We start from the raw sequence: 20,317 nt of genomic DNA on the forward strand, positions 1-20,317 counted from the left end.
CCATGTCACCTAACTTTTCTTCCACTGGCCATACACCTTCTTTTCTGGCTTTAGCTTGAAAAGATGATCCCTGGTCATCCGAGCCAGCCTTTTATCTCACTTTCTTGACTTCCAGCATTTTTGGAATTGACTGCTCCTATGCCCTTGGGATGTGGTCCTTAAAAATGACCAGCACTGACCCCGGCAGCTTCCAGAGCATTTTCCCTGGATCTCACTAACTAGTTCCCTGAGCAGCCTGAAGTCTTCTTATGTCTTTAATTGAATTTTTTACTTTTTTCTTCATTCACCAGAGACTTTGATCTCTATCACTTCATGTTCACTGAGGCCAAGACTGTCACCAATCTCCATATGGGTCATGAGACCCTCTGTTATCAAGCAGTAAATCAAGGAGGGCACCTTTCCTAGTTGACCCCTTTAGTACCTGTACCCTAAGTTACCATCCTGGTGCTTTAGGAATCAAAAAAACTGTAGAAGATGAGTAAGAGGAGATAATACTGACAATATTAAAAACATGACTGGATTTGATCCTTGGTTACTTACTATATATGACTCTGCTTGAGCAAGAGTAATGGAGTAGGTGATCTGTAGAGGGGCCCGCCAACCAGCCTTGGCTCATAGCAATTTTGTGGAGGAGCTTCAAGATTCTAATTAGATACAGTATTATTTCCTAGAAGCCAGATTCCTAGTGCTGAAGAGCATAGCTGTCATAAGATTCCAGTGCCTGGAATTCACCAATCTAGTAATGGAGCCTCATCTAATGATTTAGATGAGATTCTGGACAAAATAGTTTGGACTGTTGCTTTGGTTAGGAGTTTAAAAATTACTTGAAAAATACTGATTTTGTAGTAGCAGTAGTATCCATGTTTTTACCTTCTTTAACTCTTGCTGCTAGAATTGATGTTTATTGCTATTTTATGCAAGAGGTGTTCAAGTGTAATATATCTAAAATACATTTGTGATGAAGCAACTATTATCTGTAATAGCATATTCAACCCTGCTATTTTCTTCTTATGAGGAGTTGCACTCAAAGGTGCAGGTAAAAAACAGTTATTTTAGTATGTAATTTATAGTAGCAATAAGTGACTTTATCTGAGTGTGGCAGAAGGCACAATTTAGCTAGTTAATGGATAGTCCAATATGAAGAGAGAAGTTCTTTTGGCTTTCCTGTTATCTTATAATTCCCTTTTATATAAACAATGTAAAAAATCTGCTTGTGTATATATTCCTTTAATACTTTTTTCCCTATAACATGTGTAGCTGGAATTTTAATTTTAAATTTAGATCTATTTCTGTAGGCTTAGTTTGTATAAATGAGAAGGTATTATTGAAGAATGCCTACATCTCTACATCTCTGATAAATGTTTCTGTCACTTTGTACTGCAGTCTTAGTAAATTATTCCTTCTTTTTAAATGAGGAGTTGTTGTAGACAAGAATATTTCTGTTGGTTTTGGTTATTCCAGTGCATTCTTTCTTACAGCTTTCTGTGAAGATTCTAGTCCATTGGTTCAAGTTTCTACTGAACCTTTGTCAAAAGATGCTGATATTAGAGAACCTGTTTGCCAAAGTGCATCAAGCCAAACATCACCAATTTCTGTATTCAGTTATGGCCTTGAAGGCAACCAAATCTCACGGGACTTGATGAATCCTTATGAAAAATCTGAGGACCTTGCAGAATGCACATCTGGAGGGCATAATGATTTGGATGGTAAAAATGGAATTGCTTTTGTAAACATTGACTCCTATGAGCCGGATAGCAGTGATGGAGATGAAGAGGGTGTTCTAGACGAATGTTCTTGGTTAAGAGAAGCAGCAGATCTACTTCAGGAAAGACTAGATAACTTACTTTCTCAGTATGAAAAAGACATGGAGTCTATTAATGACTTAGAGTCCCCACTGTCTGCTTTAAACCACAGCATTTCTAGAGAAAGTTGCGAAGAAGGAGGACCAATGCCTTTGGCATGTCCAAACAATAGGACACTTAAATCTGCTGAAGATGAAGCTGCACCAAAAATTAGCCTGAGTTGTGAAACACAGCAGACAAAACATATAGTGGATGTTGGAATTGGAACCCCTGTACCTGATGCTGATGTATTAAACATTGTTGATGGAGACACTGACCAAGAAAATTCATCTGAGCTGGTAGTGAGACCTAAAATTAGAACACAAAATACTGCTAAACAACTGGAGAGAGAAAATCATCTCTCTAGTGATGATGAAGAGGAAAATAATTCCTGGAGGAGAATTGGAATTGCTGATGTCCAGCAGTGTCATCCTGAGTGTCCCTTGAGAGATGGCAAAGATGAGATGAGTTCTGGTGCTTTCTTTCTCTCAAGAATGCACAGTCATCGAAAGAACATAGAAATAGACTTAAGAAGAAATTCACTAGCTCGAGAGCAAAACAATGTTCTAAGTGACAGTGTTTTTTGGAATGAGTTAGAAGACCACGACACACATTACATAATGCCTCACAAAGATGAAGACAGGTAAAAATTTTACTTTTTATATCTGTTTTAGTATTGAATCTTTTCTGTAAATAGTGTGATAAACTGAACAATATGTTAGCAAATGAGACATAAAAACTTAAGGCATTTCAGAATATGATCAGCTAACAAGATGTCAACTTTTCCATTCAGTTATCCTTCACTCTTCTGGTAATGTAAAAAGACTTATGTCTGTAGTCAGAGCATCCTATCGTGAAGAATATTACTTGTTTATTTTTATTTCATTTTTACTGAGCAGATGGAGGGTAAAGACTGAAAGCCTTGTTCAGCTTTAAAAGTTTCCTTCTAGGCTTACTCTTGAGAATTTGGGTAATTTTGCTTCCAAATCTCAGTATTCTGCATGACAGCCTATTTAGGTTCTTATTTCCAGCCTTTTGAAAGAAATTGTTCTTCATTTTAATATCTGAAGAATAACTTGATAGGGTTGCTTATAATCCCTTTTTAATGGAAATTGTTCAGACTACTAGATGTTTCCAAAGTAGCTATTAATTGTGACAGTTTTAGATTTACAAATTGCTCCAACCTTGACACAAGAAGCAATGTTCAGGTTTCTCCTTTGAGCTCTTCAGCTGTCCTGGTTTAGGATGAATTTGGGACGAAACTCCAAAAGCAGTCCCTCTAGAAAGCAGATTCATGTGGCCCCACCCCCAGCTGATTCAGGGAAATATTTCCTTGGGAAAAAGTTGAAAAAATGGTTCATTTAACAAGAAAATATTCACAAGCATAAAAAATGAAAAAGTATTAAAATTCAGAGAGTCCTTGTTGTGGGGTGTAACTCAGCTCGCTCAGTCTCTCATCATTCCCTCTGGTGCTGGAATGAAGCATCCTGGCCCCAATGGGCCACAGGTGTGAGCTCCCCAGTGTTTTTCTGGGTTTTCAGTCCAGAGCGGGTTTGAACTGTTCCAAGAAAAAGAAAAATCGCAGTCCAGGGAGCTTGTCTGCGTCAGATAACTAAAAACTAACAAAAAGCAAAGGAGAGCTCTGTTCTGCTGTCTGTCCATGCTGCAGACAACACAGTCCAGGAGCAGGAATGTGGAGGAGTGAGTGCAGTTTCTGATAATAAACTGTGCACTGCTTTCTCCCTGCTTCACTCTCAGAACCAGTCTTAAAGGTGCAGAACTTAATATCCAGCATAAACAGAACAGATAATTAGGGAGGAAAGCATCATATAGTCACCCTAAGACATCACCCAAAAGACAAAGAAATTTGGATAAACCTTATGTTGATTAACTTCTATTCATAAAATGTTAGCTTAGAACTCTTCACTATTAACTGGAATTATATAACCAAGCTATTTGAGGGTAAAAACATTTCTAACCCTATGATAATTTATGGAAGATGTAGTAGTGTTTGTAATGGCTTTTTTTCATATTTTTCTTGCAATTTGCTTTCATCTTGTTGATTCTGTTCCCACTGCATTCTTTACAAGACATGTCTTCTGGATGTTGATGTGGCTCTCCTGTGCATGTGCTTGCCGTTCATAAGCTAACCTGCTTAGTAGATTGTATGTCCTGTATTTTTGTAGAGAGAAAAGCGTGAAAATTAGTTAGCATAAAATCTTGTCCTTAAAACATTGCAGAATTGCAACTATGAGAGAACAAAGTGCATTTTAAAATAATAGACTTGGGGGCTTTTCTTCAAGGTGTTAAGTATGGGATCCTGCACTTGGTGGGGGATAACACCCAGTAGCAGCACAGGCTGGGGGCCCACCCACTGGAGATCAGCTCTTCTCGGTAGGACATTTGGGTGCAGGTGGGTTGCAAGTTGACCATCAGCTGGTCATGTGTGTCCTCAGGGCCATGAGAGAAGAGTTATTCTGGGATGCATTGGGAAGAGTGTGGCCAGCAGGTCAGGGAGGTGATCCTACTCCCCTTCTTGCTCTAGTGAGGCACATCTGGAATACTGTGTTCATTTTTGGTTTCCACAGTTGAAGAAAGATAAGGAGCTACTGAAGAGGGCCCAGTGGAGGCCACAGAGATGATGAGGGGTCTGGAGCATCTCTCTTGTGAGGAGAGGTGGGATCTGTGTCTGTTTAGTCTGGAGAAGACTGAGAGGGAATCTCATTAATGCAAATAAACAGCTCCGAGGCAGGTGGAAGGAGGATGGTGACAGAATCTCTTCAGTGGTGCTCAGTGACAGGACAAGGAGCGATGGCCATAGACTAAAACACAGGAAGTTCTACCACAACAAGAACTTCAGGTTGAGGGTGACAGAGCACTGGAACATGTAACCCAGGGAGGTCATGGAGTCTCCTTCTCTGAAGACATTCCAAACTCAACTGGGACTATTTCTGTGTTCCAGGTTGGACTGCAGAAGGGTTGGATGGCAAGGTGGCAGAAAGGTTTGGCTGGATGATCTTCAAAGGTCCCTTCCAGCTCTGACAGTTCTGTGATTCTTAATAAAGGCACTTGTAAATGAATCCTTCATTTCCTTGTAAGGTTTACTTTTCAAAATTTTATCTTAGTGCATAATCTTTTCAATTTTTGAAATGCTGCTGCTACAAAATTAAAATGGCATGGAGGAAGTGTAATCTAAAATTACAGCATTGGCTTCCATGATGCACAGTGATGGGTTATTGTAGCATGACAGAAAGAAATATAGATTGATTATTTGAAATGTTCTTGATGGCAGTAACTGAACTAGTAAACAGAAGTCATGTGTTTTTAACTTAGAATCCCTCTAATTTATGTTCTAAAACCTAAAAATACTTATATTTATTAAATATATTGTCAATGATTAGTCTGTACAAATGAGTAATATGTTCACTCTTGAAAGGTGAAGTTTTATGTTTTAAGGTTTAAACCATATTTTATGTTCATGCAGAGCTACATAAAAAGTGGATTTGACATACGTGTCAAATTACATCCTTCAGCTCAGTTTTAGCTTATTCCCAGCCCAGGGAGAAATTCACCTTTTGGTTGCTGCAGTGTGGGCCTCCACCTTGCATTTTCTCTTCAAGGAGCTGCACAGCTATTGTGGTATTAGCTTGTGGAAACTGTGTGGGAGGGAGAAAGACTTGCATGTTTGTGAGAACCATGTATGTTCGAAGTTGGAAGGGTGGTGGAAGGTCCCAGGGCAGGGTTGGAGGGAGGAGGATCATGTCTATTAGCTCAGTCCAGTTAATTTTGGACTGTGTGCCAGGTACAGGTCAGGAGGGGGTTCAGCCAGGGGAGGGACTAGTGTCAGCAAATCCACATGCAGATGCTAAGTTCGTGTGCTGTGCTTTTGGCAAGTGGTAAGTCTGTAACACCCTAACCATTAAGTAATGTTCTGGACTCATGCAGAACTGAGCACAGTTAAATCCTGAGTTCTGAAATATTTAATGTGCTTCAGTTGTTTAGTGTTAGTGACTCTAGGTATATCCTTTTCTGGTTTGAATTAGTTTTTGTGCATAAACCTTAAATAGAACAAGTTTGATTAAAAGCAAAGGAGGAGTATTTTTAAGTGTGTTGGAAGTCATTCTCAGATTGTAAATAGAGACAACTAAAACAAGGCATTTAAGTATTGCAGCTATATACAGCTATATACAATTTCATCTAAGATGAAATTGTACATATTGTATATATCTAAGATGTCTATATCTAAATTGTATATATCTAAGATGAAATTGTAAAATATAAAATAACTTGAGCAAACAAAACAGAAACAAAACACATTCCAAACCAAACTCCCAACCCAAAACCAAAGAACCAAACAGAACAAAAGATTTAAAAGTCAATATTCAGTTTTAGATGGTGTAAAATGAAATGCATTAGACTACATATTAGAATTCATGATATATATTATTTCTATTTTAAAGTAATCCATTAAAATAGCCCAAAATTACTGAATATTCTAATTTTCACCACTTTTCTTACTCATCAAAATTGTGATAGAAAAATTTATTCCTGCCTCAAGTTAAAATGCTTATATATAATCTTTGTCTTGAACTTATTTATTCTCATAAAACTTGCAGTGTGTACTATGCAGTTTTTCAAAAGCTCTTAAAATTCCTTAAATTGAAAGTTCTATTGGCATGTATTTGTACTGTTTGATAAAGGGAGGAAATTAGTGAATTTGTAGGTGGGGAGGTAACAATACACTTAAACATACTGGGTTTGGCAGATTAGAAAACTATGCTGCGGATGTTGTGGATTGCTTTGCAAAATGAGGTCTAGTAAGCATGTTGGCTGTTCGTATCTGTTTTCTCTAAATTTTGAAGTGACATAGCTACTTGGCTTTATTTTGAATTTCAAAAACTATCACTGTAGTGAGTGAGTTATCTAAGTGCCATTACCAATGCTAGCAGCAGTTCATCGTTCCTAAGATTGTGCTAACTCTACTATTTTGTTTAAGCTGCCCAAAGTTTATTTGTTGCCCTTTTCTTTGTGGTGGCTGAGCAAATTGTCTTTTCAAAACTCCTTGCCATTCATCTTGTTTGGAGTTTGCAGTAAAAATCAAATCAAATAGTTTCGTAAGTAAGTTATCCATCATAGCTTTCTATGTTAAAAAAGGTCATTCTAGATGGATTATACGTTCTAAGAGCTGTTACTTTAAATTTGTTTGGCTGAGAGGTAAGGCCAACATTGATTATTATTTGTTAATCAAACTGTGCCACTGATGCCATTTTTCTAATCTAGGAAAAGCATGTGCATAGTGAGTCTGGTTTCTGTTCTTGAGTTGTTTCCTGTACTCTATGTATGTGGCAAGGGAAGAACAAAACACTTTTGCAAAGTAGGATGGGTAGAATGTTTGAATTCTTTTTTAGAGACTAATTTTTTAAAATAACTCTAGGTACGCTTGATTTGTAATGCATCTATATATAGCACAAGATTAATTTCTCTTAGAAAAAAGCTACCTATATTGAGAGCAATGTTGATAGAAAAATAGGAAATTGTTTTATTTCCCCTAAAGCAGTGTTTGAATTCATACTCTGTTATTTGTTTAAATTGCAGCTCAGAGTGCAGTGATGGAGAATGGCCTACATCTGTGCCTTCCAGTCTTACTGCTGTGGAAAAAGAGCAGTCCTCAAGTGATGAAAGCTGGGAGACTATCTCGAGCAGGGAGGAGCACGACCCTGGTGTGCAGAGGAGCAGCAGGGGTATGAAAGAGGAGAGCACAGACTTCTGTTTCCAAGAGTATGCTTTTATTTTATTGGCTAACTTCCTATAGCTTCTAGCATCACCAGTAGTAGGGTATTCACGTAGCACTGCATAGAATAACATCTAAAAGCAGTTACCGTGCCAGCAACAATCATTTGCCTGCATCACAATAATCTGAGTAGTTGTATGTGTTTCAAATCAAGGAAAATACGGCATTCCATGCAAGCAGTTCTGCGTAATGAAAAATACAGAAACAATGAGAGCATATTGACATGTAGCGTCAATAATAGACTTAATATATTGACTTTAAAAAGTCAGGCAAGTTATTTGTTAAGATATACATGTTACATAAATATCCTTTGATACTGCTTAGGACTCCTTGAAAAGAATTTATTTATTGCTCTGCATTATTACTTCTCCTATTAAACTGGTGCTCATTTTCTGCAGCCCTATCAGTGATTAAAGAAAACTTGAATTTCTTGCTTGCTCTAGTAACTTTAAATTTACTTTATTTTTCCAGTCATTCAATACTTCATAAACTATAGCTGCCTTTGCTTATAAGGCAAAATTTGTAGCTGTATACAGCTAAGAAGCATGTTCTTGGCTTTTTTCCTAAGCATCTAATATTGACTCTAGTTTAAATCTTTATAAAGCAAAGGCCACACCTAAGTGTTCTTTCAGCTTCTTCCACTCTTAGGTGCACAGTACCTATTGCTATGCAGTCCCCTTGGTTGTTAATGCTTTTTTAGTATTCTCCACATTCTTGGGTCTTGAAGAACTAGTGTGACTTTAGGAAAACTTTATAACAACTCATCTCTTTCAAAACAACAATAATGGAGCTGTGTGCTTTTTAATTGTCTTTGATATGAACAGCGTGAAAATGTATGCATCTTTAACATAATCCGTCTTTCTATAAGAAAAGTGGGCCTCACAGCCCCATGACTCTGTATCCAGGTGACTTCTGCTCCTCTAGAATATCCAGGAATGAGAAGAGTCTTTCTCTTGCAAGATAGCTTCTCTTGCAAGTAGTAGCTCTTTACATCACATTCAGGCCAAGCTTTGCCATGGAGGCTGCTCTGGATGTCAAGACCTTTCTCCTTAATGGCTCTAGGAACTTGTAGATAAATAAGAAAATGTTTAGTATGAAATTTATTAACCCTGTCTGTACTAGGGGAAATTAGAAACAAACTTCTTACTGTACTGCTGGCCTTGAGCATTAGACAAAGCTTTGCCACAGAACTGATTCTGAACTCTGGGAACTTCTTGAATTTTTATGGCAAATGCTTAATTCCTAATCTGTGACTCCATAGTCTGGGAAACATGCCTGTTTAGTTTTTGTTATGTTTGGCTTTTGTTGTTTATGTGTGTTTGTAAATTCTCTTAGCTTTTTAGTTTTAGCTTTTCATTTATTTATATAAAGGGAGCAGGCGTTATTGGAGGAAGGTGAAGTTGCTTGGTTACGGTACGAAGAAGACCTGGAAAGTAGCAGTGATGAGGAAAATGGTCCAATTAGTGATTTTGTACGTCTTGGATTCTCCGTGTTGAATGGTAATAACAATCTTGAGGATGACTCCAGTGTGAGTGAAGACCTGGATGAGGAGTGGAGGTATGCATTTGATAGTTGTCTGCTCTCATTTCAGAGGTTTTGTAGTTACTCTTTTCTTTTCTGTGTAAGATGTAAAAAGTACTTATGGCTACCAGTATACACTTGCTTCAAGGACTAATAATCTCAGTTTTATTGTTTAAGGTATTTCAAGTGCTATGTATTTTCTAATGAGAGGAAAAGGAATAGATTTGCTAAATCAGGCTTGATTTGAGAAAATTTTGGTGCCCTAAATATGCAAGGTATGGGTGTATTTTCTAATTTAGTTTTCAAGTGGATGTGTAACACAAATAAGGCAATATGAATGCAATCAGCATTCAAGTCAGTCCTGTTTTATAACTGATCTTTTCCTCCTTTGAAACTGGTGTAAGTTAGTCATTACAAATCTATTTTATTTCTCTTTGAAATGCCATGCACTTACCTAATATTATAATAATTTTGAATGCTTCACTCCATTTTCTGTCATTAGATTACTGAAGGATATTACAATCAATTTATTATAAAAATGCTTCAAATACCAGGAATAAAGTGATTGGAGCTACATACAAAATAGTATAATGTGTTTGTTTTACAATGTGATAGAAGGCTTTACAGTTAGAGACATAACATTTGCTCTCTTCTACTTATTAAAATACAGACTTGAGTGCAGACATAACAACACTGTTGTTTTCTCCTTATGAAGTTATATTGTAGAAAAGTATAAAAGGGACTAATGCATGAGAGTCCAAACTAGAAGTAACGCCTATGTTCTTACACTGTCAGGTGGTAAGCTAGCAGTGGAATTGTGTGACAGGGACAGAAGCTGTCTTTTATGTGTTGGAGGTTAGCCTTGGTAAGCTTCCTAGTTACTAGAAACAGGAACAGAGATGTTGATGGTCTGTTAAGTTTGGTCTGCTGAGCATATGCAGACCTGTACATCATTTCACTTGTGCCTGTTTTAAGATTTAATTTCTGAATTTATAAAACAGAACTAAAAAAAAGACCTGCCAAGCCATGAACTGTGACACATGATGTAGTCAAAATCTGACTGTTAGTTGTAAATCAACCTTAATAGCATACATGTGAAACATATTAGCTGAACTTTTACAGTTTTACAGTAGAAACTCCCATCAGGATGCTCTGAAGTATACACTGTGGGAGTATGGTACCACTGTGCTGGGACCAGAACTGCAGAACTGCCTCTTAGAGGCTGGGTCTGCCCTATGTGGGACACAGCTTGTTCCAGCTGGCTCCAGTGGACCCACCATAGGGTGGGGCCTCTGGAAAGGTGCTAAGAAAGGATAAAAAATGCTGAACAGCAAACAGTGAGAGAGAGAAATTAAGATGATGTGTAAGAAGCAACCGTGCAGACACCAAAGTCAGAAAGAAAGGGGCAGGAAGTGCTCTAGGTGCTGGAGAAGACTGGTGGAACAGGGAGGGACTTGCTAGATGGAAGTGTGTCTGGGGAGAAACCGTGCTGGAGTAGTTGATGAAGGGCTGCAGCTTGTGGGAAAAGCCCATGTAGGATCAGGAAAACAGTGTGAGGAGGAAGTAATTGCAAAGAGGAACTAACCATGGACAGACCACAACCCCTGTTCCTTTCCCTCTGCCCTGCTTGGGATAGGTAAACTAAAGGCCTCAAGGGTGAAGGAGTGACGTTGAGACTGGAAATAAAGAGAGGGCTAAGGGAAAGGTGTTTTAGTTTTTGTCTTTGTTTCTTACCATTCAAATCCATTTTTATTGGCAATAAATTAATAGAATTATAGAGCAGCCTAAATTAAAAAGAAATCTCAAAAGATCATCTGGTTGAACCTTTCAATTAAATTAAGGCTTTTCCTGAATTGAGTGTTTTGTCTGTGGTAGTGATTGATGACTCCTGGCCCTTTTTCTTGACCCATGAGCTTTTTATCTTATTTACATGTCCAGTTGAGGCAAGGGTGGGAGAGATCAGTTGGCTGGGTATCAGGCTTTTATTAACAATTTTATTAACATAATTTGATATATCCAGACTTTTATGTTGTAACTATTTATTTCGAAAATAAGACCATGTTTCCTAACCTTTGTTTTTCAGAGTACTTGATGAGTTTGGTGATGGTCTAGGACTAGCTCAAGCCATTCCTTACATGGAACCTCAATTTATCACATATATGGCACTAGATGGACACTTAGAAGCTGTGGAGGTATTAAAATATTTTTGATCATCTTAAATCTGTGATATTGCGACATAAATATTTATAGTTGAATCATTTTTAACTTAATCTCAAAATCAGGAGAATAAGAGAAAAATGCTTTCCTGTGTTAGCTTGAACTTTTGGGTTGGCAAACATGAAAATACATCTTGAAAAATCTTCTAAAGGGTGTACTACAAGAAGTCATTTATCAGTACCTACTCCTTTTAGTATATGCATTTATTTCCTCGTAAGGCAAAGAAAGTTACTAGTTTCTACCAGTATAAACATATGCCATTTAATTCTAAAGATTTTCGCCAACTTCTCTACATAAGAAAGGAAAGCTTATGCTTGAGTCTATGCTTGTGAGTTGTCCAACTGTTTTGGTGTTTTTTTGGCAAGAGTACATTTGGATTTCTCAAATTTTTATTTACAAGTAGAAAACTCTCCTATGTGTGACTGTCTTACTCTGTGTATTTTAAATTTTAAAAAAGTTTAAAAAAAAAACCCACCCAATAACAAGCAAAAAAACTCCAATCAGGAAAAGAAACCACCTGAAAAAAAGAAAAAAAAAAAAAAAAAAAAGCCTTTTATCTTTACCTTGTTCTATCCCATTTCATCTGTCTAATTTTGGATATAGACCAAAGCATTTATTATCAGGAACCAGCGTGGTTATGGTCTTTGTCTTTTGTTTATTACTTCAGGTTGGTCAATGTCAGAGTGAATACAAAGCTAGGTGTGATCTAGTTTGATGCAGTGTGACAATTCTTGCACTGCCATAAATCTCCCCTGCAGGGTATTTGTCAAAATGAGAGCTAAATAATGTGTAGACATGTCATATGGTGTTATAACAGCTGAACTGAATGTTTTGTAGGTTACGTAAGTTTAGGGCAGCAAGGGGCAATTTGATTGCTAGTATCCACTTTAAAGGGGTGAACCAGGCACTGTATGTCACAGTGTGCTTGCAGACAAAATATCAAGGGCACTTTGAAATGCTCTCTACTGCTGACAGACAGTGGAATAATCATAAATAATGGGGTTTTTTCCATTAAATGTGCAAAGCCAGTGACTTTCTGAATAACATTCCCAGGTCTTTTCCAAGGCAGTGGAAGGGGCCATTCCCATAAGTTGGCAGTCATGCAGTTTCCAGGTTTTGTACGTCCCCCAAGGTATATAGGAGGTCATAATTCATGATCATGTATCACAGGGCCTTCTACAGCTGTGTAGGATCTTGTTAGCATTACTTATTTAGAGACAGTTCATTAATTTGGAGAAGATTTGTTGATATCCTTGTTGTTAAAGCAGTGTTTTGAAGCCATATAGAGAAGATTCTTGTCTCTTTTGTAGTGGGTGGTTCTCACTACATCAGTAAAAACAGAACTGCAAAAACAGTTGACCTCCTTTGCACCAAAGCAAGAAGATCTGTGTAGAGAGGGGAAACTAAAGGGGAAACTAATCCCATCTTTTTTTTTTTTTTTATCTACACATTAGAACTTGAGAAGGAGACTGAGTTTATTATGACTCCTAAGTTTTCCTTTCTCATTCCTGTATAACAACATTTGCCTAAGTACTGTCAGGAGTAATGTGTGTAGTCCTGTCAGAATGACCTGTACAAGTAATCCTGGATGATTATGTGCATGGCTGGCTAAGGAGGTGCTGTAATTATGTTTGTGTCACCAGGAACAGAGCGTCACTGAACACCATTAGCAAGCAGGCAGAGGAACCGATGGTACAGGACACTGTGAATGTGGAAAAGCTGATTCTCTTATGTAGCATTTGTGCTTGAAAGTAGCACAAAAAGTGAAACTTTATGGTGGGCATAGAAGTCTTGGCATATTTGGAATTAGTCAGCAGAAAGTGATAACTGAGTAATAAAAGGAAGAGTTGTATGGACTGTAATCACATAGACAGCACAGGTTTTGAGTAAGAATTCCAAGTATTTCTTTCAAATCTCAAGCAGAATGTATAGCACATACTTTTACAGTATGTAGTGGTTACTAAAATTGTTCAGAAGATATGAGCAAAATAATTTACTGTTGTTTTGAAATACTTGAAAGGGATATGACACAATAAAGCATCCAAAATTCAAGTGTATCTTAATTGGAGGAGAGGGATTGGGAGATATCTATCACAAATAATTGTGACATTTGGACAGGAGAAGTAATTAAAATATTAGATATTTATTTTGAAAAGCGATGTTGTATAGCTTTTATAGCTCTCTGGGTTTCTAAAACTTAATAGAATATATATGTGATTTTAAATATTATTTTCTTCCATCTGTTATAAAGAAGCTAGATAGCTGGGAGTGTCTGATTTACTTCATTAGCAGTACAGAACAGGCTGGTTGCCTCTGCTGCATCAATTTATCAATTTAAACTTTATAAATATTTCCTGTGGCAATTCACAGACGTGAGGAGCTCAAAGCCTTGTAGGCTGTAGCACTCTTGTTTTTAAAAGAAAAATGTTCAGCATTTTGTTTTTGCTGCATGGAGAAGTAAGCAGTCACACAAGAAATAAGAGGAAGTATAGTTATTTTGAAGATGCATCTTATAAAAGTTATAAAACAGACACTACTTTGCTTTGGATTTGAAAATGTGGCTTTCAGCCTCAGAGTAACTGTGGCTTTGTGTCTATAATGTTTCTTTTGTGTAGGTTTTGGAAGTAAGCAAGCAATACAGTGCTTTCTGTTTGAGAATACTCATGCTGGATATAAACAGAAAAGTTTGACACATAAATAATATTGCAACCTTCTGTATCCCTGGGATCTTATCTAGTTTTTCCAGGTGTAGTAGTTATTCTGCTTAAGCATACCTACTATTTATTCTCAGACCATTGGAACAAAAACCAAATACAAATACTAAAATCATCTAAATGTTAGTAAGGTAGTACAGTCTGCTGTACCAGAATTTGATGGGTATTAGCTGTAAAATTGGAGCAGAGTTTGGTAGGGGAATTTGCACACTGCACTAGGAATAACCCCAGGTTTTCCCTTAAACTGACAAATTTCTTGTTTCAATAGGAGCTGTAAATATTTCTTAGCTCATGCTGATCTCTCTCTGCCACAAAGGTTTGACTGTTATGTATAAAACTGCTAGTTTAGATCTGTGGTAGTGTGGTAGCTTCAGCTGCCTGTTCACTGTGATCCAAGTCCAGGCATGTTTTCAGTTGCAGCTGTAGTAACTTTGGGGAAAGTTTAAGACTGAAGAGGTTTTTGTATAGTCCAGTGTTTCTCTAGTACATAGAGCTTTTTAGTTAAGTGTATTCCCAACATTACAAAAATATCATGCTATCTTACACTTCTTACTAAGAGAATTTTGTGGCCAACAGCGTAAATAATTTTCAAGCTGATTAGAACAGTAAGTAGTTGTACTTAAAGGATGTGACTAATTCGTTCAGGGTGTGAACCCAGTGTTTCTGTGTTCTTGGTTCTTCAGTTTCAATTTGTGTGCTGTTCAAACAGGTAGTACATTTCTGCTGGATATCCTCTCAGTGTCTTACACAGTTGAATGTATGATGTACACAGCAAATGCACACAGCAAATATCATGTAGACTTGTAATCTTAAAGATTCTGTATGGTAAAAAAATTGAGTTTAAAAAAAGTTACTTCAGAGCATTCTATGTGTCTTAAGATTAGAAATATCTACATGGATCTTGGGGTCTTTATTTCTTGAAGTTTACACTCTTAGTATAGCTAAGGTATTTAATATCTTTTGTGTGTGCCGGAATAATTTAATAATTGAAGCAAGGAAACACATTAATGAGGCATTTATTTTCAGAAGCACACTGAAAGCACAGTTTTAGATTGGCAAGCTTTATTACACTTTCAACTTGCTGCTTTTTCTGTAATTTTATAAAATAAACAAATGTTCATTGTAGATTAAGTTGTGACTGTCCTCATATCTAAGAATGCTTTAAAAGCAAGACATTGCTGTTTTGACCTTCAGTTTCATCTCATTCATTACAAAAATAAAAATTAAATGGATAGTTTGACAGGCATATCTTCCATTTTAAGAAGTAATTCTGCTAGAACTGCATTCCTTTTTTTGTTTGTTTGTTTTGTATGAAAAATGTTACATTTGTGAATAATAGAACTTGATTTCTGCTTACCCCTTTCAGTCTGCTCTGGCACAGTTGGCGTCTCTTACTTTTGATGTTGAACAGACTCATCCACCAGCTACAAAAGAAACCATAGATAGTCTGCCACAGATTTTTGTCACAGGTGACTACAATGGTGTAAAAAATAATGTCAAAGTAATTTCTATAAAGTTTGTAAGAATGAGTTCAAGTTTCTCTAATACCATAGATGCAATATTTAAGTATTGCATCATTATGCATTACTGCATAATGCTGTTTTAAGCTTTTTGAATCTGAGTATAATTTTGATCCATTTGGAAAAGTAATCTTTAATGGAGTTACTGTGACTGTACTTTGTAACCATTAGTGATACTGTTGATAATATATCATGTATTTTAATTTGAGCTTATCTTAGATGTAAAACAAGGTATTAATGCTTTTTTCTTCATCATGGGTTTAGGTCAAGAGCAGTGTTGTACTATCTGTTACAGTGAATATGTGGAAGGTGAAATAATAACAGAGCTACCCTGTCATCATTTGTTTCACAGATCTTGTATAACTCTTTGGTTACAGAGAGTAAGTACTACAGGACTGGTGGAGGGTTTAGGGGCAGGGGAGGTTGTGTATATTTTGTATTCTTCTGGGAAGAACAACTTTTAACTCTTTGAAAATGTGGGATGAGATACCAAAAATTTATGAAATATTATTTTAATTTATGCATTATGGAACCAAATTCTTATGCAAGTGAGGGAAAAAATTATATTTGTGCTCACCTAAAGGGCAGTTTCTTTAATAGAGGGAATATTTCTGTAAGGGAAAACATATTTTCCTTCACTAAGAATGAAGGACATGGCTGGGTTATAACTTATTTTGGTACAAGAAAAGCTTTCTTTACTATATTCCTATCTTGTAGTAAAGACAATGGAATCATTTTCTCTGAGAAGAGCAAAGGATATTCTCTATCTTATCACAATGTCAGACCCATTTATTGTGACAGCTAAGGCTGGCAGATGAAATACTGAAATGATTTTTTTTTTAAATTACCTTTAGTAATTCTATATGATATTAGACTTAATTTTCATGATCTATAATCAGTTTGCTTCCAAATGTCTTAAAAAGGTTTGCATCATGTTGAAGCTAGACTAAAACAACCATAATTAATAAACTGGTATGTTCTTTTTAGTTGCACTTCCACTCTTCTTTATGTGCAGTGCAAACCTGGACTTGGTAGTTCTCAGTGAGCTTACAGTGTAACACAATTTCCTCAAGAGTATAAGAGAAAGATGAATTATTTTACCATGGGGGTTATATCAGAAAACCTATAGCATGGAGGGCTGATGGATTTAGTTGATGGGCTTATAAATTTTTTTTTACCTTGATAATGTTGATTATCATATTCATTTTTTCTTGTTATACATGTCCTGCCTTTTTTTTTTTTTTTCCTGTTGTCATAGGAAACTACTATCACTGAGAATTAGGACAAAATACTTCATCTTAGATTTGGGCTGTAACTAACTTATTTTTAATCCTTGCATCAAAAAAAACCTAAAAAAGTAAAATCAATGCTGTGAAAAAGAACTTGGAAAGAACCTGATGCATTTGCTATGTAGCTGGTGTAAAAACAAAACAAGTCTTTCTTCTGAGTTTGTCACCTCTAAGTAGCTGTCAGCTCTAGGTAGCTATGCAGTCAAATTTGAGTTTGAGATGGTGCTGTTGTGGAGACCCCAAATACTTTATAAATAATAGCATTTAGCTTTTCAGTAGAATTGAATGCAAACAACCTGGTCTTTTTTTCTCTCTTTTTGTAGTCGGGAACATGCCCTGTTTGTCGTCATGTGCTTGCACCTCTACGTCCTGAAGCAGCTGATGACTCTGGTTTTTTTGTTTGATGTTTCAGTATTTTCCATTAACATTGCTACAGGACCCTCAGACTACGGTCAGAAATAAAGTCTGCACCAAAATAAAAATGTAAATTTTGCCTGTTTTTTAACTATAATGTGAAAACAGTTCAGTATAAAATATTGATATATAGTCATGGATTAGGTTGGGTTGGAAGGGTTTCTAAAGATGATCTGGCTCCCTCCTCACTGTGGGCAGGGACACCTTCCTCTAGGCCAGATTGCTCCAAGTTCCATCCAGCCTGGCCTTGAACACTTCCAGAACTGGGGCATCCACAGCTTTTCTGGGCAACCTGTGCCAGAGCCTCACCACCCTCACAGTAAAGAACTACTTCCTAATATGTAATCCAAACATATTTTCTTTTCATTTGAAAGCATTTCCCCTTGTCCTGTCATAAGCCACTGTGAATAGTCCCTATCCATCCTTCTTGTGGATTCCCTTCAGGGACTGGAAAGGACCTCAAAGGTTTCTCTTCTCCAGGTGGAAAATCTCCATTCTGTCAGCCTTTCCTCACAGCAGAGGTGCTCCATCCCTCTGCTCACCTTGGTGTCTCCTCTGGACTCTCTCAGCAGCTCCATGTCCTTGCTGTGCTGGGACCCCAGAGCTGGAGGCAGCTCTGCAGGTGGGGTCTCACCAGAGCAGGGCAGAGGGGCAGAATCCCCTCCCTGCCCTGTGCCCACGGGGCTCTGGGTGCAGCCCAGGACACACTTGGCTCTCTGGGCCAGGAGTGCCCATGGCTGGCTCCTGCCCAGCTCTCACCCACAGCACCCCCAAGTCCTTCAGGGCAGGGCTGCTCTCGGTCTGCTCATCCCCAGCCTGGGCTGGCACCAGGGATTGCCCTGACCCGGGTGCAGCACCAGCACTTGGCCTTGTTAAACCTCATGGGATTCCCAAGGGCCACTGCTCGAGCTTGTCCAGATCCCTCTGGATGGCATCCTGTGCCTCAGGAGTGTCAGCTGCACCACTCAGCTCGGTGCTAGCTGCAGATTTGTAAAGGGAGCACTTGATCCCTTTGTCTGTGTCATTAATAAAGACGTTAAACAGTCCTCAAGGGCCACCAATCAGGACTCTGAGCGATTGACTACCACCCTCTGGACATGGCTGTCCAACCACTTTAGTCAACTCATCAAATCCATTTTCAATTTAGAGAGAAGGATGTTGTGGAGGATGCTGTCAAAGGCTTTGCTGAAGTCTGGATAAATGACACCTGTAGCACTTTATCCATGGCTGTAGTCACTCCATCATAGAAGGCCACCAGATGGGAAAGACAGAAAGCAATTAGGAAAAGGAAAAAAATAACCTTGTTTCTGTTCAAGTTTCATGTTAACTGTACTTGCACTAGTACATTGGAAGCATTCAGATTCTGGCAGGTGTTAATTTGTTTTGACCATTAGACAAAGAACAATCTTTTCCTAACTAGCCATAGTAGCAGTAACTAACATAGTGTGAAAATCATTTCCCTCAAGGCAAAGGGACAGTTCTAAGGGTTTTGGATAAGGTTGCATGGTGAGCTGCCTCATAAGCTGAAACTCTGTAGATGCCTTCCATGTCATGTAAGGCAGAAAGCTCCTGTTTCCCCTTGCCTTATTCTGTGCTTGATTGAAAACCTGAGAAAAACAAACTCTTCTTTTATAAAGTAAAGCTACAAAATGCAACTGCTCTTGTCTCTAAAAAACAACTCTGTATGAACCACATCAGCTGCCTATATGAACTGTAAAAGTGTTTGGATCAGAGTGTCTGAGTTGAAAGGGCCCGTACACATCACCTGGTTCTAATGCCCCTGCTGTGGAAGAGTTTGTTCGAAAACTCACACAGCCTGTTCCAGTGCCCTACCACCCTCACAATAAACAATTTCTTTCTAATATCTAATCTAAACCTCCTCTCAGTTTAAAACCCTTACCCCTCCTCTTATCACTGTTATTACCCTGGTTTAAAGTTCCTCTTCAACTATTCTGTAGCCCCCCTGGAAGGCTGCTCTAAGGTCCCCCTGGAGCATTCTCATATCTGGGCTGAACAAGCCTAGGTCTCTCAGCCTGTCCTCACAGGGCAGGTGCTCCAGCTCCCTGGATGTTTCTTCAGCTCTCCTCGGGTCTGCTTGAGTATGCCTATGTCCTTCTTAAGCTGAAGGCTCCAGAGCTGGACACAGCACTCCAGATAGGGGGAGAATTCTCCATGGGAGTGAAGCAGAGAGACAAAATCATCTCCCTTGACCTGCTGCCCACAACGTTTTAACGCAGCCCAGGACATGTTTGGCCTTCAGAGCTGCCAGTGCATGTTGCTGGGTCATGTCAAGCTTTTCATCATCCAGCATTCCAAGTACTTCTAGGTACTTTTCTCAGTCCGTTCTCTCCCCAGCCTGTGTTTTATGTTGTACTTGGAATTGCCCTGGTCCAGGTGCAGGACCTTGCATTTGGCTCTGTGGAGCTTCATGAGATCCACCCAGGCCCCTCTCAGGCCTGCCAAGGTCCCTGTGGGTGACATCCCCTCCCTGCGGTGTGTCAATCACACCACACAGCTTGGTGTTGTCAGCAAATGTGCTGAGGGTGCTCTGATCCCACTGTCTGTCTCACTGACAAAGGTGTTCAGCAGGGCCAGTCCAACAATAATGCTGGAGGAGTCCGCTTGTCTCTGGTTTCCACCTGGGACCGTGAAGCCATTGACCACAACCCTTTGAATGTGACTGTCCTGTCTGTCCCATCTGTGTCTCTCCAGTTTCTAGAAAAGGCTGTTGTGTGGCAGAGGAGTGAAGGACTCCTCTCAGGGCAGTGGGTCCTGGATCCCAAATTGTGGTTCTGTTCCCACTGTCAGCACGTCTCTCTGTTTGAGTGCACCGTCCAAGCAGGTGGAAGTCTTGTGGCCTGTCTTTCCTTTCCATTTAATTCCCTTTTGTCATCTTGTAACTCCTCTGTAATCTTACCTGCAGACCTCTGTAACTGATCTCACTCCTTGGACTAAGAATAGAAACAGATCCCCTTAAAGAAAGTCCTCAGGCAAAAAATCCAGTTCAAAG

General features: G+C 38.4%; 1 protein-coding gene across 19 annotated transcripts in view; it reads left to right on the plus strand.

The window, feature by feature from the left end:
• The window catches only part of PJA2 (praja ring finger ubiquitin ligase 2), a 78,160-nt gene that overhangs the window by 15,946 nt on the left and 41,897 nt on the right, over positions 1 to 20,317 (plus strand). For 7 of the 19 annotated variants that reach the window (XM_085566660.1, XM_085566656.1, XM_085566659.1 and 4 more), the window contains exons 3-8: positions 1,479 to 2,484; positions 7,437 to 7,619; positions 9,004 to 9,189; positions 11,237 to 11,345; positions 15,451 to 15,553; positions 15,869 to 17,381. In XM_085566660.1, the coding sequence (XP_085422786.1) occupies positions 1,479 to 2,484; positions 7,437 to 7,619; positions 9,004 to 9,189; positions 11,237 to 11,345; positions 15,451 to 15,553; positions 15,869 to 16,068 (1,787 nt within the window). In that variant the 3' untranslated portion in view covers positions 16,069 to 17,381. Of the gene's footprint in view, positions 1 to 1,478; positions 2,485 to 7,436; positions 7,620 to 9,003; positions 9,190 to 11,236; positions 11,346 to 15,450; positions 15,554 to 15,868; positions 17,382 to 20,317 lie in introns of those variants that run through there. The other 12 variants (XM_085566657.1, XM_085566665.1, XM_085566666.1 and 9 more) reach the window with 4 other exon arrangements.

This window comes from Lonchura striata, chromosome Z (genome assembly GCF_050655825.1).
Source record: "Lonchura striata isolate lonStrDom1 chromosome Z, ASM5065582v1, whole genome shotgun sequence".
NCBI lineage: Eukaryota > Metazoa > Chordata > Aves > Passeriformes > Estrildidae > Lonchura > Lonchura striata.